This window comes from Manacus candei, unplaced genomic scaffold (assembly GCF_025592945.1).
Source record: "Manacus candei isolate 608988 ecotype Guabito, Panama unplaced genomic scaffold, ASM2559294v1 h1tg000013l, whole genome shotgun sequence".
Lineage (NCBI taxonomy): Eukaryota > Metazoa > Chordata > Aves > Passeriformes > Pipridae > Manacus > Manacus candei.
The window spans coordinates 9,970,924-9,992,283 of record NW_026138061.1 but is presented as its reverse complement, the minus strand read 5'-3'; the positions used below and the strand labels follow the sequence as shown (position 1 = coordinate 9,992,283).

The following is a 21,360-nucleotide window of genomic DNA, read 5'->3' as shown; positions in this document are numbered from 1 at the left end:
AGAGGGAGTGTGAGATTCCCTGGGCTGTCCGAGGTTTCCTTCCTACTGCCAAGAAGGTGGGAAGAAATTTCTGACGGTGGGAATGGTGATGGCTGCTGTGAGTAACGACGTGTTGCCTGCTGGTAGCTCCTGTGTCACACATTCAGTCCTTTTTTTCTGGGCTATTCTAGAGCCTGGCAGGACCCTGAGGTAGAGTGGCGTCAAAAAGGCTTCTTGAAATAATATTTAATTGAGAAAATATCTGTATCAGCATTTGTAGATGTAAATGACACATTTCGTGGTCATATTGTGGGACTTACTCAGGCACATGGTATTGCACATTGTGCTGGCTTGTATAGCAGTGTAATAATTTTCCCCCATAGTCTGATTTGTTTGCCTGTTTTCTATCTTAGGTGTAAAATTATCACCTTCTCCCATGCTGTCCTATTTGAATAGCCAAAAAACCCACCAAAACATTTATATACAAAATAGAGATGGATTCATACAATGCACTTCTGTGTGACTCATGCATTTTATGGATCTGTGAAATATTATTGACTCTTAGATATGTAACCTCAAGCATTATCACCACAAGCAAGGAAAATTCTCTATTTTTTTATGCAAACTTGCAGAATTTTGCATGGCTACACCTCTGATTTTTTTTACTGAAGGGAAAGGAGAAATAAACAAGGGTCTATTTACCTCCTTTTATTGTGGCTTTCTTCCTATACCTCCAAGACAGATACTTCACCTGACAGCTTTTCACTTTTCACTTTTCCAGCAGGAAGCTAACTGCATGGAAAGCTTTTGGTTTTGAAGTTTTGGCCCCCAGTGTTTATATGGGAAATAATAGTGTGTTTGGCAGATTATCAGTTACTATATTTTTCTGGGAATCAGCCTGGATGGTCAGAGAGGTTTCTTCTGTCCTGTGTAAACTTCTGAAATATGCAGCAGGCAGCTCTCAGATGATAACACACTTGGCAATCCTCTTCTGGGGAACATCAGTACAGGACAGAAAGCTCTCCTAATGTTTCCAGAGGGGGGAACATGTTTTTTTCTATCTGAAAACCCTGAGTTCAAACTTTTCTTATGGTCCATGAAGTTAAGTTTTGCATTGAGATTTGAGGTTTCTTCTCATGCTGTTTTCATGAAGAAATCTGTCTTTTTCCTTGCCTGTCAGGTCACTGACTTCCAAGTGTTCTGCAACACTTGGCTCCCTGGAAGTAGTAATTCAGTGGAGAAGTTTTGCTGATTGGAGTTGCTGGAGGGCAACTCCAACACTGGTCTGAGGAGCAGGAGAAACTCCAGGCTGACTGATCAGGCTCAGCACATAGCTCGTTTGTTTGTAGTATGTATTAGCTTAAGGGTTGTTTATTTGAGTGTGGCCTAGCTAAGGATGAAATTTTAAGGCTTGGAGCTGTTTGGGTATAATTCAAAGCAGGAGGAAAGCTATTCAGCTCTGAACTTGGCTGGCTCCTATGATACTGTTACTGAGCCAATGGTTTTGATTTCCATTCTTTAGGAAGGATCAAGGAGGAGCAGTCTGGTCTGTCAGGGCTCCTGGTGGAAGTGATCTGGTTTGGTGGCATGATACATCAATATTATATTACAAATTGCTTCTCTCAAACTAGTCAACCCTTCCTAACCAGGGTGTTACCTGACTTCATTGCCAGTCAATGGTGAAGAAAGACAAGTAGGCAGCAACTTGCAGGACTAGATGAGAGCTGAGATACTCTGATATTAATCCGAGAGCAGGAAGGAAGGGAAAGATGGAATCCCAAGTGTCAGGAACAGGGCTGGTACCACCCTGCTCTCTTGACCCATCTCTCTGTTGGTTTTTATGTAAATCCTCTAGAATTAGGTACTGCCCTGTGGTATGGTTAGATCACTAGAGATGACATGATGAGTTATCTGTAGCTAAAACATTTTCTTATCCTGACATTAGGAGAGGAGGTCTGAGCACCTCCCTCGGTGTCAAGAGACTGAAAGGTATCAGCAGGTCTGCCTCCTGAAGGAGGAGGCAAGGGGAGCCAGTGTCACCCAGCACGTGTGTCAGTGGAGTCAGGCTCCCAAGGGGGCTATGTCAGCATTCTGGGTGAGTCAGGACAGGTCATCAGGGCTTAATATGGGCTTAATATGTGTCCAGGCACAGGAAAACAAAGAGGCTATTCAAATTATTTAATTTTAAAGATGAGCAATTCACAAATAGCCATTAAGGTGGGGATGGCAAATTCATTGCTACTCGGGTGACCCATGCAGTTTGTCTTGTAAGAGAGAAGGGACTTGGAGTAATATGCTCTACCTGCATACATAGCATTGTCCTGCAAATAAGAAGGATCCATGTCCTATAAATCATTTGGAAATTTACAGACCTCCCCTAAAAACAAATTGGCTTTTTCATTCCTGCTTTTATTAGGAGGTGTTTTTCGGTTTTGTTTTTTTACAGTCTTGCTCCTTTGCCAGCTACAGCTTATTATGTCTAAACTGGATTTATTCATGGCCAGTTTGGATGTTCTTGTGGTTGTTCTTGTGCCAAAGGTGCACTTTTTTGTACCTCAGCCTTCTTTTTTGTTCCTGACATTTTTCCTCCCATGGTTTTAGATGGAGAGGGGATCTGATAGTTCAGTGTTTTGCTAAGTTAACTTACCAAGTTCCTTTAGTTCCTAAAATCAACTTTCTGTTTCCCGATCTTCCCTTCACAGTGCCTGTTCCACATTAGCTGGCAATTTTCCATGCTGTCCCTACTTTACTGAAGTCCAAATAAGCTTTTCTGCACTGCTCTTGCCATTAAAAAGGAAAAAAAAACCCCAAACACTACAAACCAGCTGTTTGCTCAAATAGAGGTACTGCCTAGTCTAACTCTAATGAGCCAGACTCAGCTTAATTGCAGCAAAACAGGAATTGTACTGCAGTTTCTAATTTATTTCCTAATTATTCTTTTCCTTAAAATCTACCCTAAAGCCTCATATATTTCTGAGGCCACACTCAAGGAGACATGTCCACCCCCTTTGCAAAATGACTGTTTAGCTTCTTCTCATCAGCAGCCCTTCTGTACCTTTATGTATTTCTTGGATTTGCTGTAAGTCTGTAAGTGTCCAGTTCACATGTCGCTTCTACCAAGGTTCTAGAAGCAAAACAGCTTGTTATTTTTGGAGGCAATATCTCCATATCACTATCAGACAGTCCTTTCCTAGACATTTGTGGTGGAGGACCTGACCTTGAACACTTCCAGGGATAGGGCATACACAGCTACTCTGGGCAACCTGTTTCAGTGCCTCACCACCTTCGCAGTAAAGAATTTGTTCCTAATATCTAATCTAAATCTAATATCTTTCAGACTGAAGCCATTCCTCCCTGTCCTGTCCCTTACCAGGGACTGAGCATATTATTCAACCATTCAACAGTATAATTTTTTTTGTAGAGGCACTGACAAAGTCTTTGTAGGACTTAAAGAGCACAGTTGCCCATCTCAAACACCATCACCACAGGACTTTACCGTGAGATAAGAACAGAATGGAGTAATGGGATGGTGCTGATTCCAGACCTGGCATAGCTGAGATCTGGTCAGCACATCCCGGGTAATGCATCCAGAGGAAAATTCTCCCTGTGGCAAACTGTGTAAAGAAGCAACTGCTCATACACGTATCACTGGTCAAAAAAAGATCACCCCAAGTTATGGGACAGATGCCATCTGCAACCATCAGCAACAGCCAAAGCCCCCCCAGATATGTCTCTGTGGATACCTCGAACTTGGACTGTAACTTAAGCCACAGCAGGAGCTTGAGATGAGGTAAAGGTGGTACTGTTGTCCAGGTGTTATCTCAGACCTAGGGGGAGGTTAAAAAAGTTGTGAGAGAATAATGAGAAGTCCAGGGTGAAGGCTGGGATGCTGCTAGGTCCACAGGAAGTGACTATCTTCTGCTTGATATCTCTCTCCCTTCTCATTTCTTTCTATCTCTCTACCTCACACTCATTGTTAAGTAAAATCCATATTATTGACTTATGATCATAAGGTCTCATTTGCACCTTAATTTGAGCGGAGACATCTCTCAGTAACTAGATCTTAAGAGTGCTTTTTTTGTTATTTACACTCACATTAACATGGCTTTGTTTTATATCTTGGTCTCACTTTCACTCATACTGACACAACTCAGAGGTATGTAGGACAGTAGGATGGGGAAGTGGAGGTACCTGTCTGTGTTTACTGCTGAAGACATCATATAGGACTCTGCATCTTGCAGTGGCCTGTATTTTGATCAGCAAAACCCTCCTCACAATGCATAAGTTATTATGAAGTAACATCCAGCTTCACAGCGTGAGAGCAAGAACTTTTGTTTTTTGATTTTTTTTATTTATAAAGTCACTGTTTGGTAATTTCTCCCTGCCTTCAAATGCTCAGAGGAGAAATGGGTAATATTTACCTGCTTAATGATTTAAATATTGACATGTGGCTTAAAAATAAGAAAAAAACCCCACGACAACCAATAACCAAAAAACTGGTAATGAGTTTTATGTTAACTGGAAAACAAGAAGTCTGGTGAAAATCAAATGAAGATGTCTTCAGGTTTATTAAGGCTTTGATCTGAAGTCCTCTACATCACTGTCTTTCTCTACCATTAATCCAGCTGACCACCAGTGTCACTACCTTGAGACACAAGTCTTTGCAATGCACTCTTATGCACAGTTGAACCAACAACAGGATATTTAGAAGCCTCTTGTGTCTTTTGGGGATGGGACCATTCTCTAAAGTGTTTCTTAAGGAAGACGGTATCTAATTCCATGATGATTTATATCAGAATTATTTTATGCCATTGCAATATCAAGGCCAGACGTTTTGGATCAGATGCCAAACAACCAACAATAAATCATTTATTAATGACTGACTAGTGTCATTTCTTTAATTAAGAATTAAAACGTTTGGCTACCTATAAAATATGAGTGTCATTTTTGGCGGCAATCCTTAATATTGCAGACCTTACTAGTCTCCAGATTCTCTTTACATCTGGACCTTTAACTTATAGTTTGACATTCGACTGAGAGTTCCTTAGGTTTCTATGACTTTTCTATTCCGTTTTTGTTCTGAGCAGTTAAATTTGGTGTGTACACAGAAAGACGCCTTTTTATGACTTTTAGAATATCTCTGACATTCAAATGAATTTATGAAAATTTAGGGGATGAACAGGGAACGGTTAAAATAAGATGAAGACCCATCTCCTCTATGTCCTTACACCTAGTCCATTTTGCAAAGGGCATAATGAAGGTTGGAACTAACCTTGTTATGAAGTCACCAGTACTGAGGTATCTTCATGTGTCTTTGATATCCAAGGCAGTACTGTATTCAGCAGTTTTAATCTGGACAATGAGTGAAGCAAAGTTCTGCCCACTATCCTCTTAGGATCTGAATGTCTCTAAGTCTGCTGAGAGTTTTGGCTGCCTCGTCATCATTGCCCAGAAAGGTTGTGGCTGCCCCATCCCTGGAAGTGTTTAAGGCCAGGTTGGATGGGGCCCTGAGCAACATGGTCTAGTGAAAGGTGTTTCTGCCCTCAGCAGGAAGGTTGGAACAAGATGGTTTCTAAGGTCCCTTCCAACCCAAACCATTCCATGATTCTATGATTCCATTATATGAAACTGTCACCTAAGACACCTATGGGTAGTCTCCCCAGATTTAGGTGGCTTAATCTGAAACACCAGCCAAGCCACTGGAAATCAGTTTCCTAATGGAAGTATTTAGGGCTGCTGAGATGCTTCTGGACATGAGACACCTGATGAGGGAAGGCTGACATTATTATAGTGTGGTAGTAGGTAGCCAGCTGGATAATCCCTGAAGGAAATGCAGCCTGTGGAAGCATCCACTTTGGAGTAGGGAGTGTATGAAGAAGATAGAGCAGATGAGACATGCTGTTATGGACTGACAGTAACTCCCATCCCAATCCCCCTGAGCTGCGTGGGATGAGGGGAGCCTGGGGACAAGGGGGTGGGGTGGAAGAAGATGTAATTTTAATGTTTGGGTTGTTTCTTACTACTCAATTGTGAATAAATTAAATTATTTTCCCCCAAGTTGAATCAGTTTTGCATGTGAGAGTAACTGGTAAGTGATCTGCCCCATCCTATTTTTCAGTCTATTTTCTCCCACTATTTTGTTGATGAAGGGGAGTGAGAGAGCATGTGGTTGGGAATTTGGCTGTTAGTCAAGGATAACCCACCACAGTCTTAAATAGCAAAAATCTAAAAAATGTGGCCAAACAGTTATAGGAGGTTATTATTTAGAATAGGTATATTGGAATGGGCACGTTCTGAGGAATGTCCTGTTACGTTAATGTGCATTTGGAAGTTATTAGTCTTTATGAGTTGTCCAAATAGGGTACTTTTGTCAGTTAAAAAATTTTATTGCAAAAAACTGTAATGAAAATTCAAAGAATCTTAAAGCATAATTCTTATATTTGTTCTAGAAGAAATCACGAGCAATGCTGTCGGTTAAAAACTCCTGCATACTTAAGGACAGCATAAGGGATAAAAAGATCAGGCAGCTTAGATTTGGTTGATGTTACATTTAACTAGATACTGTGTGCATTTAGAACCTGAGCTGCTTTTATTTTCTTTTCTGAAAACTAAAATGTAAATGGAGAGTTTTCATGTGCAAGTTCTTAACTAAAACAGGTACCTAAAAATGCCAAAGGTTGTGCCAAGTTGGCAAGGACCTGCCAGGCAGAGTAATGCGGGCTTTAATCTGTGAAGGACCATGGCACAACTGCCTCTGGAGTGGCGTTTTACTGTTTTGGTTTTTCCCCTCTCCTTTCTTCACCTTTTAATTTAGCAGAGACAGATCTAGTTTATCCACTATTGAGCCCTTAGCAAAGATTTTGTTGGTAAGTGTAACCTGTATGAGCTGTTGTTCATACAGGAGTTCATAGAAAACTCGGTGTTTTCTTAGAGGTAGAATGGTTTGGGTAAGAAGGAACCTTAAAGATCACCTAGTTCCAATCCTCCTGTCACGGACAGCGACACCTTCCACTAGACCAGGTTGCTCAGAGCCCCATCCAACATGACCTTGGACACTTCTAGGGATGGGTCAGCCACAGCTTCTTTGGGCAACCTGTTCCAGTGCCTCACCACCCTCACAGTAAAGAATTTCTTTCTAATATCTAATCTAAACCTATTCTCAGTTTGAAGCCATTCCCCCTTTTCCTGTCCTTACACGCTCTTGTAAATAGTCTCTCTCCATCTTTCTTCTAGGTTCCTTCAGGTACTGAAAGACCCCAATTAGGTCACCATGAAGCCTTCTCTTTTCCAGGCTGAACAATCCCAATTCCCTCACTCTTTCTCTTAGCCAGTTTTAACTGTTCATTTCCACATACGGATACACTCTTCCAAGGAAATAATTCTGCTAAGTGTCGTAACGTGTTTAGTTGCTTGGTAGACCTTTACAAGTCAAAATTTAACCTTTATTTTTGTATTTAGAGGCTTGAAAAAAATCAGTCCAAAAACATCTGCAAATGCTTGTGAGATATGACAGATTTATAAACAAAGAAACCAAAGAAGGGAAAATGCAGAGAACGGGAGATTGACACCAACATGGTGTTACAGCAGGTCAGTGGGAGATCTGCAAACAGGTGAAGGTATCCTGAGCTACAAGGTACTGTGTACAATGTACTGTACACTGCCTCTTATCCTTCTTCCATGGAAGTGGTGATGAGAGAAGACTGGGATGAGTTCTTTTCTCTGTTTAGACTTCAGCTCATATTTTGGGCACTGGAACAGGCTCCCCAGGGAATTGGTCACAGCACCAAGCCTACCAGAATCTGATTCTTGGGTTATCCTGTGCAGGGCCAGCACTTGGGCTTGATGATCCTTGTGAGTCCCCTCCAACTCAGGAGACTCTGTGATTCTATGGGTAATTTAAACCAGTGAAATCACTGACTTTTTCTGTCTTTCCTGTCTTTCTTCATCTAACACATCTATCTGCTATGGGATAGCAAACAACAAGAATACAACTGGCTTAAATATGATTCACAACATCACAGAATGGGTATTGTTGGAAGGGACAACTGTGGGTCATCTGGTCCAACACTGCTTGAGCAGTGTCATCCCAGACAATTCTTGAATATTTCCAGTTATGAAGACTCCACACGCTCTCTGGGCAAATGATTAATGCTAACATTTTCTTGATGGGGTAGCCTCAACATGGAACAGTAGAATGATAACCACTATGCATAATTTAAATATTCCCAGATGAGAGATTAGCACTTTTGTTCTTTCCACAGAAGTTTCCTCTCTTTTCTTTTTTTTTTTTTTTGTATTCATTTTTTTTCCCTCCTTGTCTGATCTCACTGCTTTTTATCATAGATGTTTCTCAATGTCTCTTTTCCCTACAGGAGGCCACACAGGAGGAGCTTTTCACAACCTTTCCTCATTAGTCACACAGTGTCCACTCTGCCTGCTGTAAAATAGGAGGGGCCAGATTAAAACTGCTTTAGTTAAAGTTAAAAGGTAGAATAAAAGATCCAGTATTCCTGAGCATGTCCGTTTTCTTAAGCGTTTTTGAGAATGGATGCCCAGGATTCCCAGACTTAGGTTGGATCAAGTGGTCACTTCTCTAACAGCATGTAATTTTTCATTCTTCTTCCCCAGGTATTACCAGATAAGAGCTGGACTGAAGATCCCATCCAGAATTCCCCACAGGCTGTTTGCTACGATTGGAGGACAGACAGGTGAGCAGATCCTAGAGGAAGGTGACATGATTGTACGTGGATTAGATGGAGGAGTGTGTGGGGGGAACAGGTGAGCCTGGATTTGGATCCAAGCCTGGATTTCCCTAATGTTCCGTAGTTGTTCATCTCTCTGTTCTGGTGTGGGTTTGGGCTGAGGTTTGGGCTTGTGTCTGTCAGAAAAGCAGAGGAAATTCTCACTATCTTATCTGCAAGCATCTCTTTTATACATGGTTCCTTACTGACAATTTTCCAGTTTAATATTCTTTTATGTATTTAAGGTTCTCTTTTTTTTTAAGGAAAAAGGTGTATTGTTCAATTTGGAAGTCTCCTTTAAATAAAAACCAAAATTATTAGACAAGTTTTATCTGTATAAAATAGAAAAAGTTAAACCAAAATCTGAAAATAAATCACATGAAAAAAAAAATCCCAAATTCAAAATCTGAATAAAGAAATTTCTTTGCAAAATCAATGAATGTATAATTTATATATTTAGTCTAGGTTTGGAAAAACATCTTGTTGTGAAAAATCATCAAGGAAGAAAGAAAAATATTGTTCTTGATATTCCAGTGTAATTTTCCTTTGGCATATCCAGAGCCACCTGAAGTTCTCCAGAAATGCCCTCAAATTACAGTTGTTTCTGGCATAAGTAGTCCTAAACTAATTAAATATTCTCAGTATGAGGACAGACAGAGTTTTACTTTCTTGGGGTAAAAAACACTCAACAACAAACAACAAAAAAGGCAAACTACTCCCCGTTGTACCAGGGATGGCTGTACTATTTAAGAAAAAAACTCAAATATTTACTATATTTACTTTTTTAAAAGAACAGTATTTTCTTCTCCCCCATACATCTTCAGTGTCAGGCCAATACTGAGGGTTCTTTCACCTCTTCAAGGAACAATTCATGCAGATGCAGGGGCAGGAGAAAGACAAGGCAGGCAGTGCAGTTACAGGATTAGCAGTTGACTTTTGTAGTGCTAATGCAATCCAGACTGGGCTCTAATAGCTTTATAGGGCTGACATCGAGACAAGGGGTATTTAAACTATTAAGGATTTAAACAGTTTCTCCTTGGCTATCTTTGCAAGTACTCCCTAATTGATTTCATAGATCTGCAAGAGAGCATCATTTAATGGGAATGAACTTAAAGGCACACAGGCCATACTGTTGTTTTTTTTTTTCATACCACTGACCTCTCTCAGTATGAAAAGCTGGTACAGGACTAATTAAATTGTTGTGCATGTTTCAATAAGACACCCCTACTAAAGTAGCATTGCAAAGAAACAAGTGTGTTATAAAACTGTGAATAAACTCCTGCCTCACCAACAAGAATATAAAATAACTGACATTCGTGAGTTTGGTGTAAAGGAAATATTTTTAATCTTTCCCTTATTGGGTTCATAGGATCTGTGAGAACTGAAAATATATTTTGAAAATGATTATGTAAATTTATGTAGTAAAATCTGTGAATATATGCAGTAATAAAATATATAAAATATGTAAATATATAAAATAAATAAGACTCAGTATTTATTTTCCAACACACATGGCTTTTTATTTTTATTAAACGTACAGGATTTACAATAATACCTTGCAAACTGGCAGCATTAGCAATGTTTGCTTCCCACTGTATGTTTTCAGCAACAGAGGCAAAAACCCTTGTAGTTTCCAGTAATTCTGGAGAGGAGAAGCTGAAGTCTGTGTCCCTTGGTGGTGACCAACCAAATGTGTTCAGCAAGGACTCCGTCCATGGCACAGCACTGACAGGTTGTAAAGAAAGCCTTGATGAGCTACTGCATGGGCCACAGTTTGGCCACATCCTTTTTGGGAAGAGAATGGGCTGTGCGGCTCAGCCAAACCCAAGGAGAGCTGTGCTGGAGCCCAAGAGCCCCTGTGATCTGGTCATTTCTGTCATCAAGGCTGCACATCAGCTTGTAATGAGTCAGTGTATGAACAGGAATATGCCTGAATCCTATCTGCATATGCACATATTCATAAAAAATATACATTTAATTCGTACTCCTAAGCACTTTTAGCAAGGTGGGTTTTCTTAGAGACATGACAATACTGGTGGCTGATGACTTTTCACAGAATCGTGCAATCATAAAATTTTGAAAAGATCTCGAAAATCATCAAGTCCAGCCTTTGTCCAAATACCAATATGCCCACTAAACCACGTTGCAGAGTGCCACGTCTACTCGTTTTTTGAACACCTCCAGGGATGGTGACTCCACCACTTCCCTGGGGAGCTTGTTCCAATGCTTAACTGCTCTTTCAGGGAAGCTGCTTGCCTATCACCTTGGCCTCCAGGCCAAGAAAAGTGTTTTGGTGGATGAACATTAAGAACAAAAGATATTTTGCATGGCATATAACTAATTAAGTTACTCAGGACTTTGATTTGAGTTCTGATTTCTTTTTTTTCTCCATCCAATAGTACCATATTACTAATTCTCAAAACTTCAAATAGACAAATATTTTTTGAAAACTTGGCCTGAAAATGTAATTATAAGTAATACAGACTATTTAAGAAAAATTATCACCCGCCATGCTAGTCTTTATTAGATTGTAGAAGTCTTCCATCTAATTGCAGTCAATTAAATTGAATTATTGTCTAAAAGTGCAGATGGCCAAGGACAGCCAAAGAATGTAGTTTGTTCTTAATTTATCTCATACAAGGCAGGGGAGATAAGATGCAATATTTGTTCCAGACAAGTTAAGAAAAAGTAGTTGTGATTGTCATTACACATTAACTCTTTTGATTGGTGATGTAGAAGTGTTTCATGTACCCACAGTTTTAAGCTTTTTCATAAAATGAAATATCTGACATTAAGTGACAAGGAAAAAGTAGCACAATTTCCATTGTGGTATGCAAAGAAAAAAAATAAAAAAGTAGATCAGAAAATCATGGAATCATAGAATCTTTCAGGTTGGAAAAGATCTTTAAGATCATCTCCAGCCATTAACCTCACACATTGAAGTCCACTACTAAACCATGTCCCTAAAATGAAGAACATTACTGTAACCTGTGTCTGAACTACACAAGTTCATGATCACTCTCACTGAATGCCTTTTCCTATAAATTAAGTATTGATCTGTGGTTACCTTGCACCTAAGACATAATTTGAAGGGTTATTTACATTTCTGATATGCTCCATAATTAACTGTTTGTGCCTGATTTTAATAAACAAGTAGTTATCCTAATTTCTTTGTTAGTGTTTGACTATCTCAGAAAAGTTCCCAATGAAGGAATTCTGCTTCAATAATTAAAGAGAAATCTTTTCTTGTAAATGGTTTCTTAATGCAGTCAAAACAAGTAGTTGCTTTTAGTTGCTCATTAGAGCAAGAAGAAACAACACTGTGACTTGTGAAAGAGTATGAAATTGCAGTCATTAGTTCCAATAACTTTTTGGAAGGTAATTTGTGCCTCCATTAACTGAAGATAAGGTTACTGCTTTTGAAGCATGAGAAAAGAGCGGAGAAATTTATGCTTTAGCAAACACATGGGCTTGTTTTCAAAGCTTATTAAAATTAATCTGAAAATAAACATGCTTTTAATACATATAATAAAGCATACCTGACAAATAAAAATTATATTCAGAGGGGACTTCACTGTGAGAGAAGGTATTTTAGGGATGAGTTCTCTTAGAAAAATTCGCCTGTGAGATCATAAGAGATGACCCCATCCCTGGAAACATTCAAGATAGACTGGATGGGGCCCTGACCAACCTGATCTAGTGAAGTTGTCCCCGCCCATTGCAGAGGGACTGGAACTAGATTATCTTTAGGGTCCCTTCGAATCCCATTCTGTGATTCTATGGTCAGACATTTTAAGAATTGTTAGTTCACAATCTAAACAGAACTAATTCCATGATATTCCAAGAGAAAAGAAGAGAGAAATAGAGAAAAAAGGAAAAAAGGAAAAAACTGAAGATATGTCTGACAGATGTGCTACTTCTCTCTGCAATATTCAATCATCTTCCATTCAAGGCCTTTCATAAATTTCTCAAGGATGGAAGCTGAAAAGACAGATTAGTGGCTATGAGATTTTCCATTGCAGACCCTAAACTAATCTGGATGCCCTCATTTCCCTCCTCCAGAAGCTGGGACAGATCATACAGGCCACAGTCTTGGAGATGCTAAACAGCATCCCAACCTTAAATTGAGACCTGGTTAGTGGAGAAAGTCCAAACTAGGAAGTGTCTGTAAGCACCAATATGTGCCACAAGTCTCTTCCCCTGGACAGTGAGTCTGAGATACAAAACTTCATCATCAGTGGCCACCTGAAGGTCTGTCAGGGACAGAATCCAGTTGTTTACCTGCAGAGAGCCAACACAGTATTTCTGCTGCCTGGGGCCAAAGATGAACTTCAGCTCTGGGGTTAAATCATCCATACAGATGTTTCAGGCCTACCACTCCTGTGTGAATTGGGCTTTCACAGACCTCTCTTTTCTTCCAGGTTCACTTTTGTGCCTTTGATTTCCCCATACAGTGATCCTTGTTGCCTTCATTCTAATGGTTCAGTCTTCAGAGTCCTTTAAAATCCACCACTGCTCTAAAATGACTGATGAGTCATTTACACTGATTCAGTAGGTAAATTGTACCCAGGCAACAGTTGTACCCACTCTGCACTGATGCAAAAAACTATATGGTGTCCTATTTTAATGTCCCATACTTTAGTCAGGGAATTTTGCCACCTGAATTAATATTTGGAATAAATACATAGAGTGTCAGCTACACAACTATGTGACACAACAAATTAACAATCTTGTAAGTTTTTGAAGAACAAAATTCTTTTTAGATATGAATTCTCTAACTAAAAAGTCTCTTCGATAACTGGCTATGAGTTTAGAAACAGAAATAAACACTACAAAAAGCATAGATCGTCTCTGTTTTAACAAAGCATTAAGCATTTAGGGAGGAAAACTTTCTGCTGATCCCAAGCAGGTCAGTTATTCTATCGTCTCACATTTCAGTATGTCTGAGAAATAAACCTTGGTTTATAGAATAAATCAGAGATAAGAGACTGCATTTATGTTAGGATCTTTTGTACAAGGAAATTAATAGGACAACTTGCTTTTTATCATCACGGAATCTATGTATGGGTAGAGAGGTAGTTGTATGTAATTCTTTCCATGAGGCTAATTCAAAATGTCAAAAAGCAAGGTTAAGATAAAGAATTCATCTCAGAAATGTGCAGTTTTAATCAAAAGTCACACTGAGGTAGAAAACACTCTGAACTTTTTGATCAAGTAATTTTAAAATTATGGTGTCTCCTTTAGAAATTATTTATACTAAATATAACATCTCCATTTATTCTAAATATAAATATGCTAAACACAATATTTCAAAACTAAAACAAGTCTCTTCAAACATTTAAATAGGAAAATGATGATGCATTGAACAAGTTCACGCCTGAAAAATGTTGTCTTTGCACTTTCCAAGTAGGCTTATTTTATCCCTGGAGGGTCTGTGTGAGTATTGCTCTGGTAAAGAATTTGTATTTTCAACCTTCAGCAGCTGAGTTTTCAAACCTTCTAAAAAGTGGATTTGCAACTCAGTACATGGGCAGATAAATGTGTCATGCTCAGCCCTGGTTTGTTGACTTCAGAGTCTAAATTTTCAGAAGTCACTGGTTATTAGTGTTGGTTTAGTCTTTATTTATTTTTTCTTTAGTCTGGAACACTGAAATTTCAGTAGAAAAGCACTTCTAGAACTGGAATGTCAAAATGGGCAAACTAAATAGCATATCCCAGCTTAAAGTCTGGAATAAGTTCTAATATTTCTTGTTCACTGAGTGCCAAAAAGGCAAAGTAGCATTAAAAAATGGATAGCTTGCAATAAATTACGAAAATCTTGACAATCGGCTGTAACAAACTAGCATATAAAAAATTTATATATATATCAATGGAGAAAAAAAAAACCACAAAATGTATCCAGAATTCCATGCAGGAGACAACTTTGTTTTACCAACAAAGCTCCTTCAAGTCTGTCATCAGAACCAAAACCAGAGTTTGTCTTAGCAGTTCATGGAGCTATAAATTCCTGTGAGTTCCAAGTAATGATGAACTCACATCATTAGGATGGTACAGAAATGATGGTACAGCAGATTTAGTGCTAAGATGGAAGAACATGTGTATTGTCTTTCTACAGATGTAACAGATAAAACTGAAAGTTTATCCTGCACCTTGAATTCAGTGTGAACTAGGAGCAGTATCATGGGTAACTGACAGCCCTAATAACCTCATTTTCCCCTGAGGTAGGAGATATCAGAGGGAATACGACATACTGAACAGGTCTACAGAAATACTAGAAAATTCTGCAGAAGGTGCTCCTGTACCAGATTAATGTTAGCTAAGAAATACGTAGATATCACAACTGAGTGTTTGCACAGAACCGTTGAATCATTTGGTTTGAAAAAGACCCCTGAGGTCATTGAGTCCAACCATTAACCCAAGCCCACCACTAACTCATGTGGCCTCAGTGCCACATCTACATGTCTTTTAATACCTCCAGGGGTGATGTCTCAACCACTTCCCTCAGCAGCCTGTTCCAATGCTTGACAACCCTTTCCATGAAGAAACTTTTCCCGATATCCAATCCAAACCTCCCTTGGCCCAACTTGAAGCCATTTCTGCTTGTGCTATAATTTGGGAGGAAAGACCAACCCCCACTTCACTACCTCATACAATTGGCCTTGGCCCATTGATCCAGCCTGAACAGATCCCTTGGTGGAGCTTTCCTACCTTCCAGCACATCGGCACTCCCACCCAACTTGGTATCATCTGCTCTCTTCCTCTGTCATCTTTCTGTTTCTCTAAAAGTTGATTTCTACATTTTTTAAAAAATTAAACTCCCAAAAGAAAGGCCACAGGCATCTTTGTTGAAGACTGTGACCCACTGATTAAGGGACAACCTCCTATGGATCTAAAATGCAGAAGTGAGTGAGGGAATATATGAAGGAGTTTGCAGCATGCCTGTAGCCACATGTTAAAGGGGTTCCTCAGTCAGAAGATCATTTAGCCTGATTACATTCTCATTCGACTCAGTCTCTTTGTGTTTACTTTCACATCTCTCAGGTAATTCTGCAATAAAGACTTTGCTAAACAACCCAGGTGATAAATATGAAGTCTCAGCGGTCATCTGAGATGGGAGACTTTGGGGTCTAGTAGGAACTAAATGACTACAAATTCAGGAAGGTGAAACTAAATTTTTGTATGGGGACCACAAGTATGTTTAAGACTGCCTTTAAAAAAATTTGTGAATCATGTGAATCATGGCCCAGTGTTCTGCTGACCAAATCATTACAGACATGCTGGAGGGATTGATGGTTTCTTGAGAATATTGGTGGTCAGGATGTTCTAGTGACTATGGGATGTAAAAGATCTTAAAAAATTAGGATCTAAAAATCCTGAGATCTATAGATGGCACTTTAGATGACAGTTGCTAAGAAAGAAGACAATATTCATTAGTTAAAACATATATAAATATATATTCTTACCAGCTACAGATAATAGTCGTTCTTCCCTGGGGAGGGTACCTTGCATGATTTATATATAAGCTTTCTAACAAACCTTATTTCACCAAGATTTCTATACTAGCAGGAAATAGTTGTCTTGTGTTAGACTATATTCGAAGGGCAGGTAATAAATCATCTGTAACCTGAGTTATGGCTGTGAGATGGAAGAAGCCTTGGAAATCTGTGACTAAGGGTAAAAATAATCTTATCTAACTGCTGATATCTATTCTGTGAGTGTCGCCACCTAAGCTAATCAACCAGTCTCCCTTTATAGCCAGAGGAGAGAAACAGGTAATCTGAGGGAGTAATTTAACCTATCTATTTTCAGATGAGTTGAATCACACCTATTTCTGTCCGTTTACTATAAAAAAAGTTGCAGGAACTTTGCAGAGAGAGACATTTCCTTTGTGTTTGTAAAAGACCTGGCACAAAAAGGCTGTGATTGCGGTTTGTGCCTTCATATATGTGTGCAAATTAGGCAAGTAATAATAAAAGGTAGGAAAGGTGACACAGTCCACATAGAAAGAAAATGGTGCTCTTATCTTTCCCAGCAAAGAATCAAAGATGAATCTTGATTCAGGATTCTGCATAATGCTCCTGAAGGGTTTTTCAGGGTAAAAAGTAAGAGTAAGGAGAAGACTCCGGTATGAGCATAACTTTCTTATTCTTTTCCTAGAACTTCATCCTGACACTAACAGAAAAAAAAAATCCACTGTATTATATAAAAAATGAAATAATATTTTCCTTCTGGATTTATTAATTGAAATGAAGTTGTAGAAGTGGTGTAGTTTGTTTATTTATATTTTGTAAGACTAAAACCATGATTATATTTTCACCATGAATTTCATAAATCGACAAAAAATATACTGGGAAATAGAAGTCAGGTTTGAATTTTGACAAACCAGAAATAGAATCTGGGGTTCAGCAAATAATTCTGTGCTATTAACTGATTTCCAGGACATTTCCCTGTGGCCAGTGCCTCTGTAGCTTAACATTATGCATGAGATGTGACTGTAAAAAAGAAAAACAAGAGAATTGTCTGTGCGTTCAGGTGTATACGTGGGCCTTTCAGAAGGATTTTTTTAATTTGCTACTCTAGCCAAGGAATGCTGGTTGGTTTAATTTCCCATCAATATTACTGACAGGGACTACTCTGAAAAATCTTGCAGTCTAGAGATTAAAACAGGGAACACAGACAGCAGAACAAACTGTGTCTTATCTGTAAAATGATGGCACTGCTTCAAAGATGCAAATATATATATTTAATCTAATACCTTTCCAAACATGTGAGATAAACAAGAGGAATCCAAATAGCTAGAGACATATACCCTCTAGCAGCTGACTCAAGATATTCCATCTGCAGAAAACCTATGTCCCAGGTTGGATAATGATGTCATAATAAAAGGGGAAAGTTATAGGTAATTTGTGCATGAATTCTTTTATGTCTGAAAAGGACCATTGTAATAGCTAGTCTGAAACACTCTAAATCTGAGCCATAGAGCTTTAACCAGTGCTTGTGTGCAAAGCACAGTTCCAGTATGTGAACTGTGTCATATCTTTGTAGAAGTATACTCAATATTAATTTTTAAAAGAGGCGTGTGGGTGGGGTAATTGGTTTTGAGTCGGGTTTGTAATTTGTTTGGGTTCTTCTTTTTCTTTTCCATTTCCACTTGAGAGAAAACATTGCCCTGCTTTCTGTGGTTAACTTTTTAGCAGAAACATTTGGAACGCACAGTTTTACTTTACATGGAACGTGAATCTGGTTTGAACAACAGCCTTGAACCATTCGCTGCCCACATAACCTGATCTTACTCACTCTCTAACAAAAAGATTAAGATGGAGTAATTAGGAAGTCAAGGGAACTACAACAAACTGAACAAGAAGATAGAGGCTTGAGGAGAATGAGACCTCAGGTTTGTGTGACATACTGAAGAACAGGAGAACAACTCAACTCTCTTCTTCCTCTTTGGACTTGCATTCCCTGCTGGTGTGACACCACAGAGCCTGTACGTAATGCTGGAACTCAACACTTCCTTTCCTACAGATTTCCACATGCAGAAGTAATGTCTGGATGTTTATATATTCACTTGGATTCACTTGGATTTCATACAAAGTTTTCATACCTTTGCCGAAGATTAAAAGCCAGGTGTATCCTGAACAGGGAATAATTTACAATTTATCCCATCTTTGCATTTTCAATGACTGGGAAGTGCTTGAAGTACAATTAAAAACCAAATGGCTCAAACAGGTGCAATCTTTGGGGGAACAAAACCGCGTTTTGGTTTTTGGTTTCTTCTTTGCTATCTCTAAGATCATGTAAATTTGGGTCCTCTTTTGTGTTCCGTGAAGAAACAGCTTCCTCCACACTATATGTAGCCTGTGAATATGATCTGATCTGTCAGAAGCCGACACTTTGTCTGGTGATTGCTGTAAAATTGTGTATAGTAAAATGCTGGTTTGTTACTTGAAGCTTAAAACCAATCCTTTTGGTTTAAATGGAACCTGCTCATTTATTAGATAAGCATTTGCTTAAAGGTTTGATAGAATGGAGGAGAATGTTAGGAAAACCAACAATTTCACCTTGATTTTAAATTATACAGCTGGTAGCATAAAAATGTATGATGCAAATCACGCACTCTGTAGGAACTAAGAAAGTTCAAAATGACAGGCTTGGATTTTGCAGACAAGTGATAAAAGTTCACCTTCTACTGCAGATGCCGTGTAACTTATTCTTCCCCTTACATACGTGTGTGGGAAGTCATAATGAGCATTCAAAATTTGCTCCCACAACCCCCTCCACTGGTTGGATCATAAACTCTCTGAAATCATACCATTTAAATGTGCCTCCAAGGGCTGCATGTGGTGGGGAGATCAGTAGAGTAGTTAACTCACTACGTCTTTCAGTGTCAGTATAGAAAGTGATAAAATCACTTAGTCTCCAGCCACTCTGGGCCATAATTTTTTACTCTAGCATTGCAGGCTATGACTTTGAGAGATCTGTTTCACAAGACTATTTTATAATGCTGCAGATAATGTAGAAAATGCAGCATTAGAAGAAAAACATGTAAGTGAGGGATGGTGCTCTATCTTCTGATTTTTCATCTTGAAGAAATGATATTGCACATTACCAAACAGGCATTAACTCTTAGTATCAAAAGCTGATATCAAAAAAAACCAAACCAGACCAAGCAAAAAGTAAATTAGAAAAAATCATATATGATATAAACAGAATATAAACTCCATAAGAATAAGAATAATTTTTTCTTATTATGTTAGAAGAAACAGTCATGCTACTCATACTTAGGTTCCCAAGAATTATTTCAGCATTTGTTGCTTTTACAAAAGAAATTCAATCAAAATTGTAGTGTAGAGAAGATCCCTGTGTTACTGATACTTCATTTGGTTAAATAGTACAAAAAAATGAGGTTGTGACACATATGGATAGTACCCAGTATATGTCCAACACCCTCTGTTCGATGGACTCACTCAAGCCAGTGAATACCAAAAGCAGAACCCGAGGGTAGAACTTAACAGAAACAAAACCCCCTGAGTCTCGTAGCACTGAGCTGTGTGTCTGTGGAGGACCTGAGGACCCAGAAGGGTTTACTAGTCCTTAATTCCTGTGGTTGCTGGGCTCTTTTTCCCAGCTCTGATCTTGAGCAATCAGCCTCCCCGTTTTAGTTTCCCCATGTGTATGTCATGGGGTTAATTGTAGCTGTATTATAAGGATATTGTGAAACTCAGTTACTTAATATAAAGAGCTCTGATTTTTTTTTGTGATAGGTGACAGTGTAGGAGAGTACATCCTTATCTATGGTCTTGAAATTTTTGTGGTTGGTTCACATTTTAGGGAGTAATAAAACAGATCCAAAAAGGGAAATGTTTGACCTACTACTTCCACTCTGCACTGTGCAATGAGTCGCAGTAATAACAGTAATCTGGGAATCTGTTAATGTAATTAAAACCACTGACTTTGCTCCTAGGCGGGAGGTTTTATATATGGCTGATGTCCGACACTGAAGTATGCTGCAACGTCATTGTAGCTTCTGTACCACATCAAAAATTAGGAGAATAATTCTGCTCGTGAACATATTTCTCCCCAAATCTCTACATATTAACCTGTCAAAACTTGCTAATATGCTTTTGGAAAATCTTCATCAATGAACCAATTTCTGCTTTTGACTGTCTGAATACAGCCACTGGCTCTGGAGTGTCATTATACTATAGTCCTTCACAGCAAGAAATGAGGGTTACTGTGGTGGAAGGTATCGGCTCTCAGCACTCCAGTGTAGGTGGCACAGAAAGGGAGTGGAGAAGAGGTCTAGGACCTGCTCTCTTGTTCTGTGGAAAGGAAAATATAAAACTACTTCTTTTACATACACATTAAATCTATTGTTATTTCACCTGAACTCCAACATGGGAGACATCTCTCAGAGTGTCTGGTGGACACCTCTGGAACCGGGTCCAGAAGGTGAGTCACATGCCGAGCACAGATGAATACAGAGCTTCCTTGGAGCTCGGGCTGACACCCCACGGCAGGAGACTACACTGCCCCACTTGCTCCATGACCCTCTGTGTTCATCAAAGCTTGGACACACAGTTTGTTGTGAATATAAAACAGAGACCAGCTGAGATGAGTGTGTAGTTAAGAGCTGTTCAGGGGAAAGTAGTTTAAAATCTCAAACAGCAAAAATCAGTTCCCCCATCAGTTTAGCTACATCCCTTCTGCACAGTACCTGAGTAGCATAATATATACAGCCAGATATTGCTTTGGTGGAGTTTTTCTCTTTAATACTTTTTTCACCTTTGGGCTGTTCTTAGGCAGATGACACCTTCCTGTTTACTGGGCAATGTTCTTTAACTTTCTGGGAAACTTGAGCTTAATTTGTCATGGGTACAGAGAAAGATGCACATTTATCTCTTCAGAAGCAACAGAGCAAACCTATGAAAATGGGAGAAAAACCCCCCTATTTTATTTTAAACAGCTCAGATACATCCATTAATGATTTTTGGTGTTTGCTCATTAACAGTTACTAGGTCTTGCCACTCCTGTGTAGCACTTTCCATCTGCACATCTCAACGTGTCTCACTGCTGTGAGTTAACTCAGCTTTGAGGCCAAATTCTTGTGAGGTAAAAAAGAGCTTATGTCTATACTGCC

General features: G+C 39.0%; 1 protein-coding gene and 1 long non-coding RNA gene across 7 annotated transcripts in view; one reads left to right on the top strand and one right to left on the bottom strand.

Moving 5' to 3' along the window:
• FAM135B (family with sequence similarity 135 member B) overlaps positions 1-21,360 on the top strand; it is a 250,483-nt gene that overhangs the window by 124,198 nt on the left and 104,925 nt on the right. For 4 of the 6 annotated variants that reach the window (XR_007902926.1, XM_051778451.1, XM_051778450.1 and 1 more), the window contains exon 1: positions 7,779-8,687. Coding sequence is in view for 5 of the 6 variants with exons in the window: in XM_051778451.1 (XP_051634411.1) it covers positions 8,528-8,687 (160 nt within the window). In the remaining variant the exon portion in view is untranslated. Of the gene's footprint in view, positions 1-7,778; positions 8,688-21,360 lie in introns of those variants that run through there. The other 2 variants (XM_051778447.1, XM_051778448.1) reach the window with 1 other exon arrangement.
• On the bottom strand, positions 2,059-4,582 carry LOC127466994 (uncharacterized). Its single transcript, XR_007902928.1, has 3 exons — positions 4,171-4,582; positions 3,035-3,103; positions 2,059-2,300 (listed from the first exon to the last, which is right to left on the bottom strand). It is a non-coding gene; the product is annotated as an uncharacterized LOC127466994 (long non-coding RNA).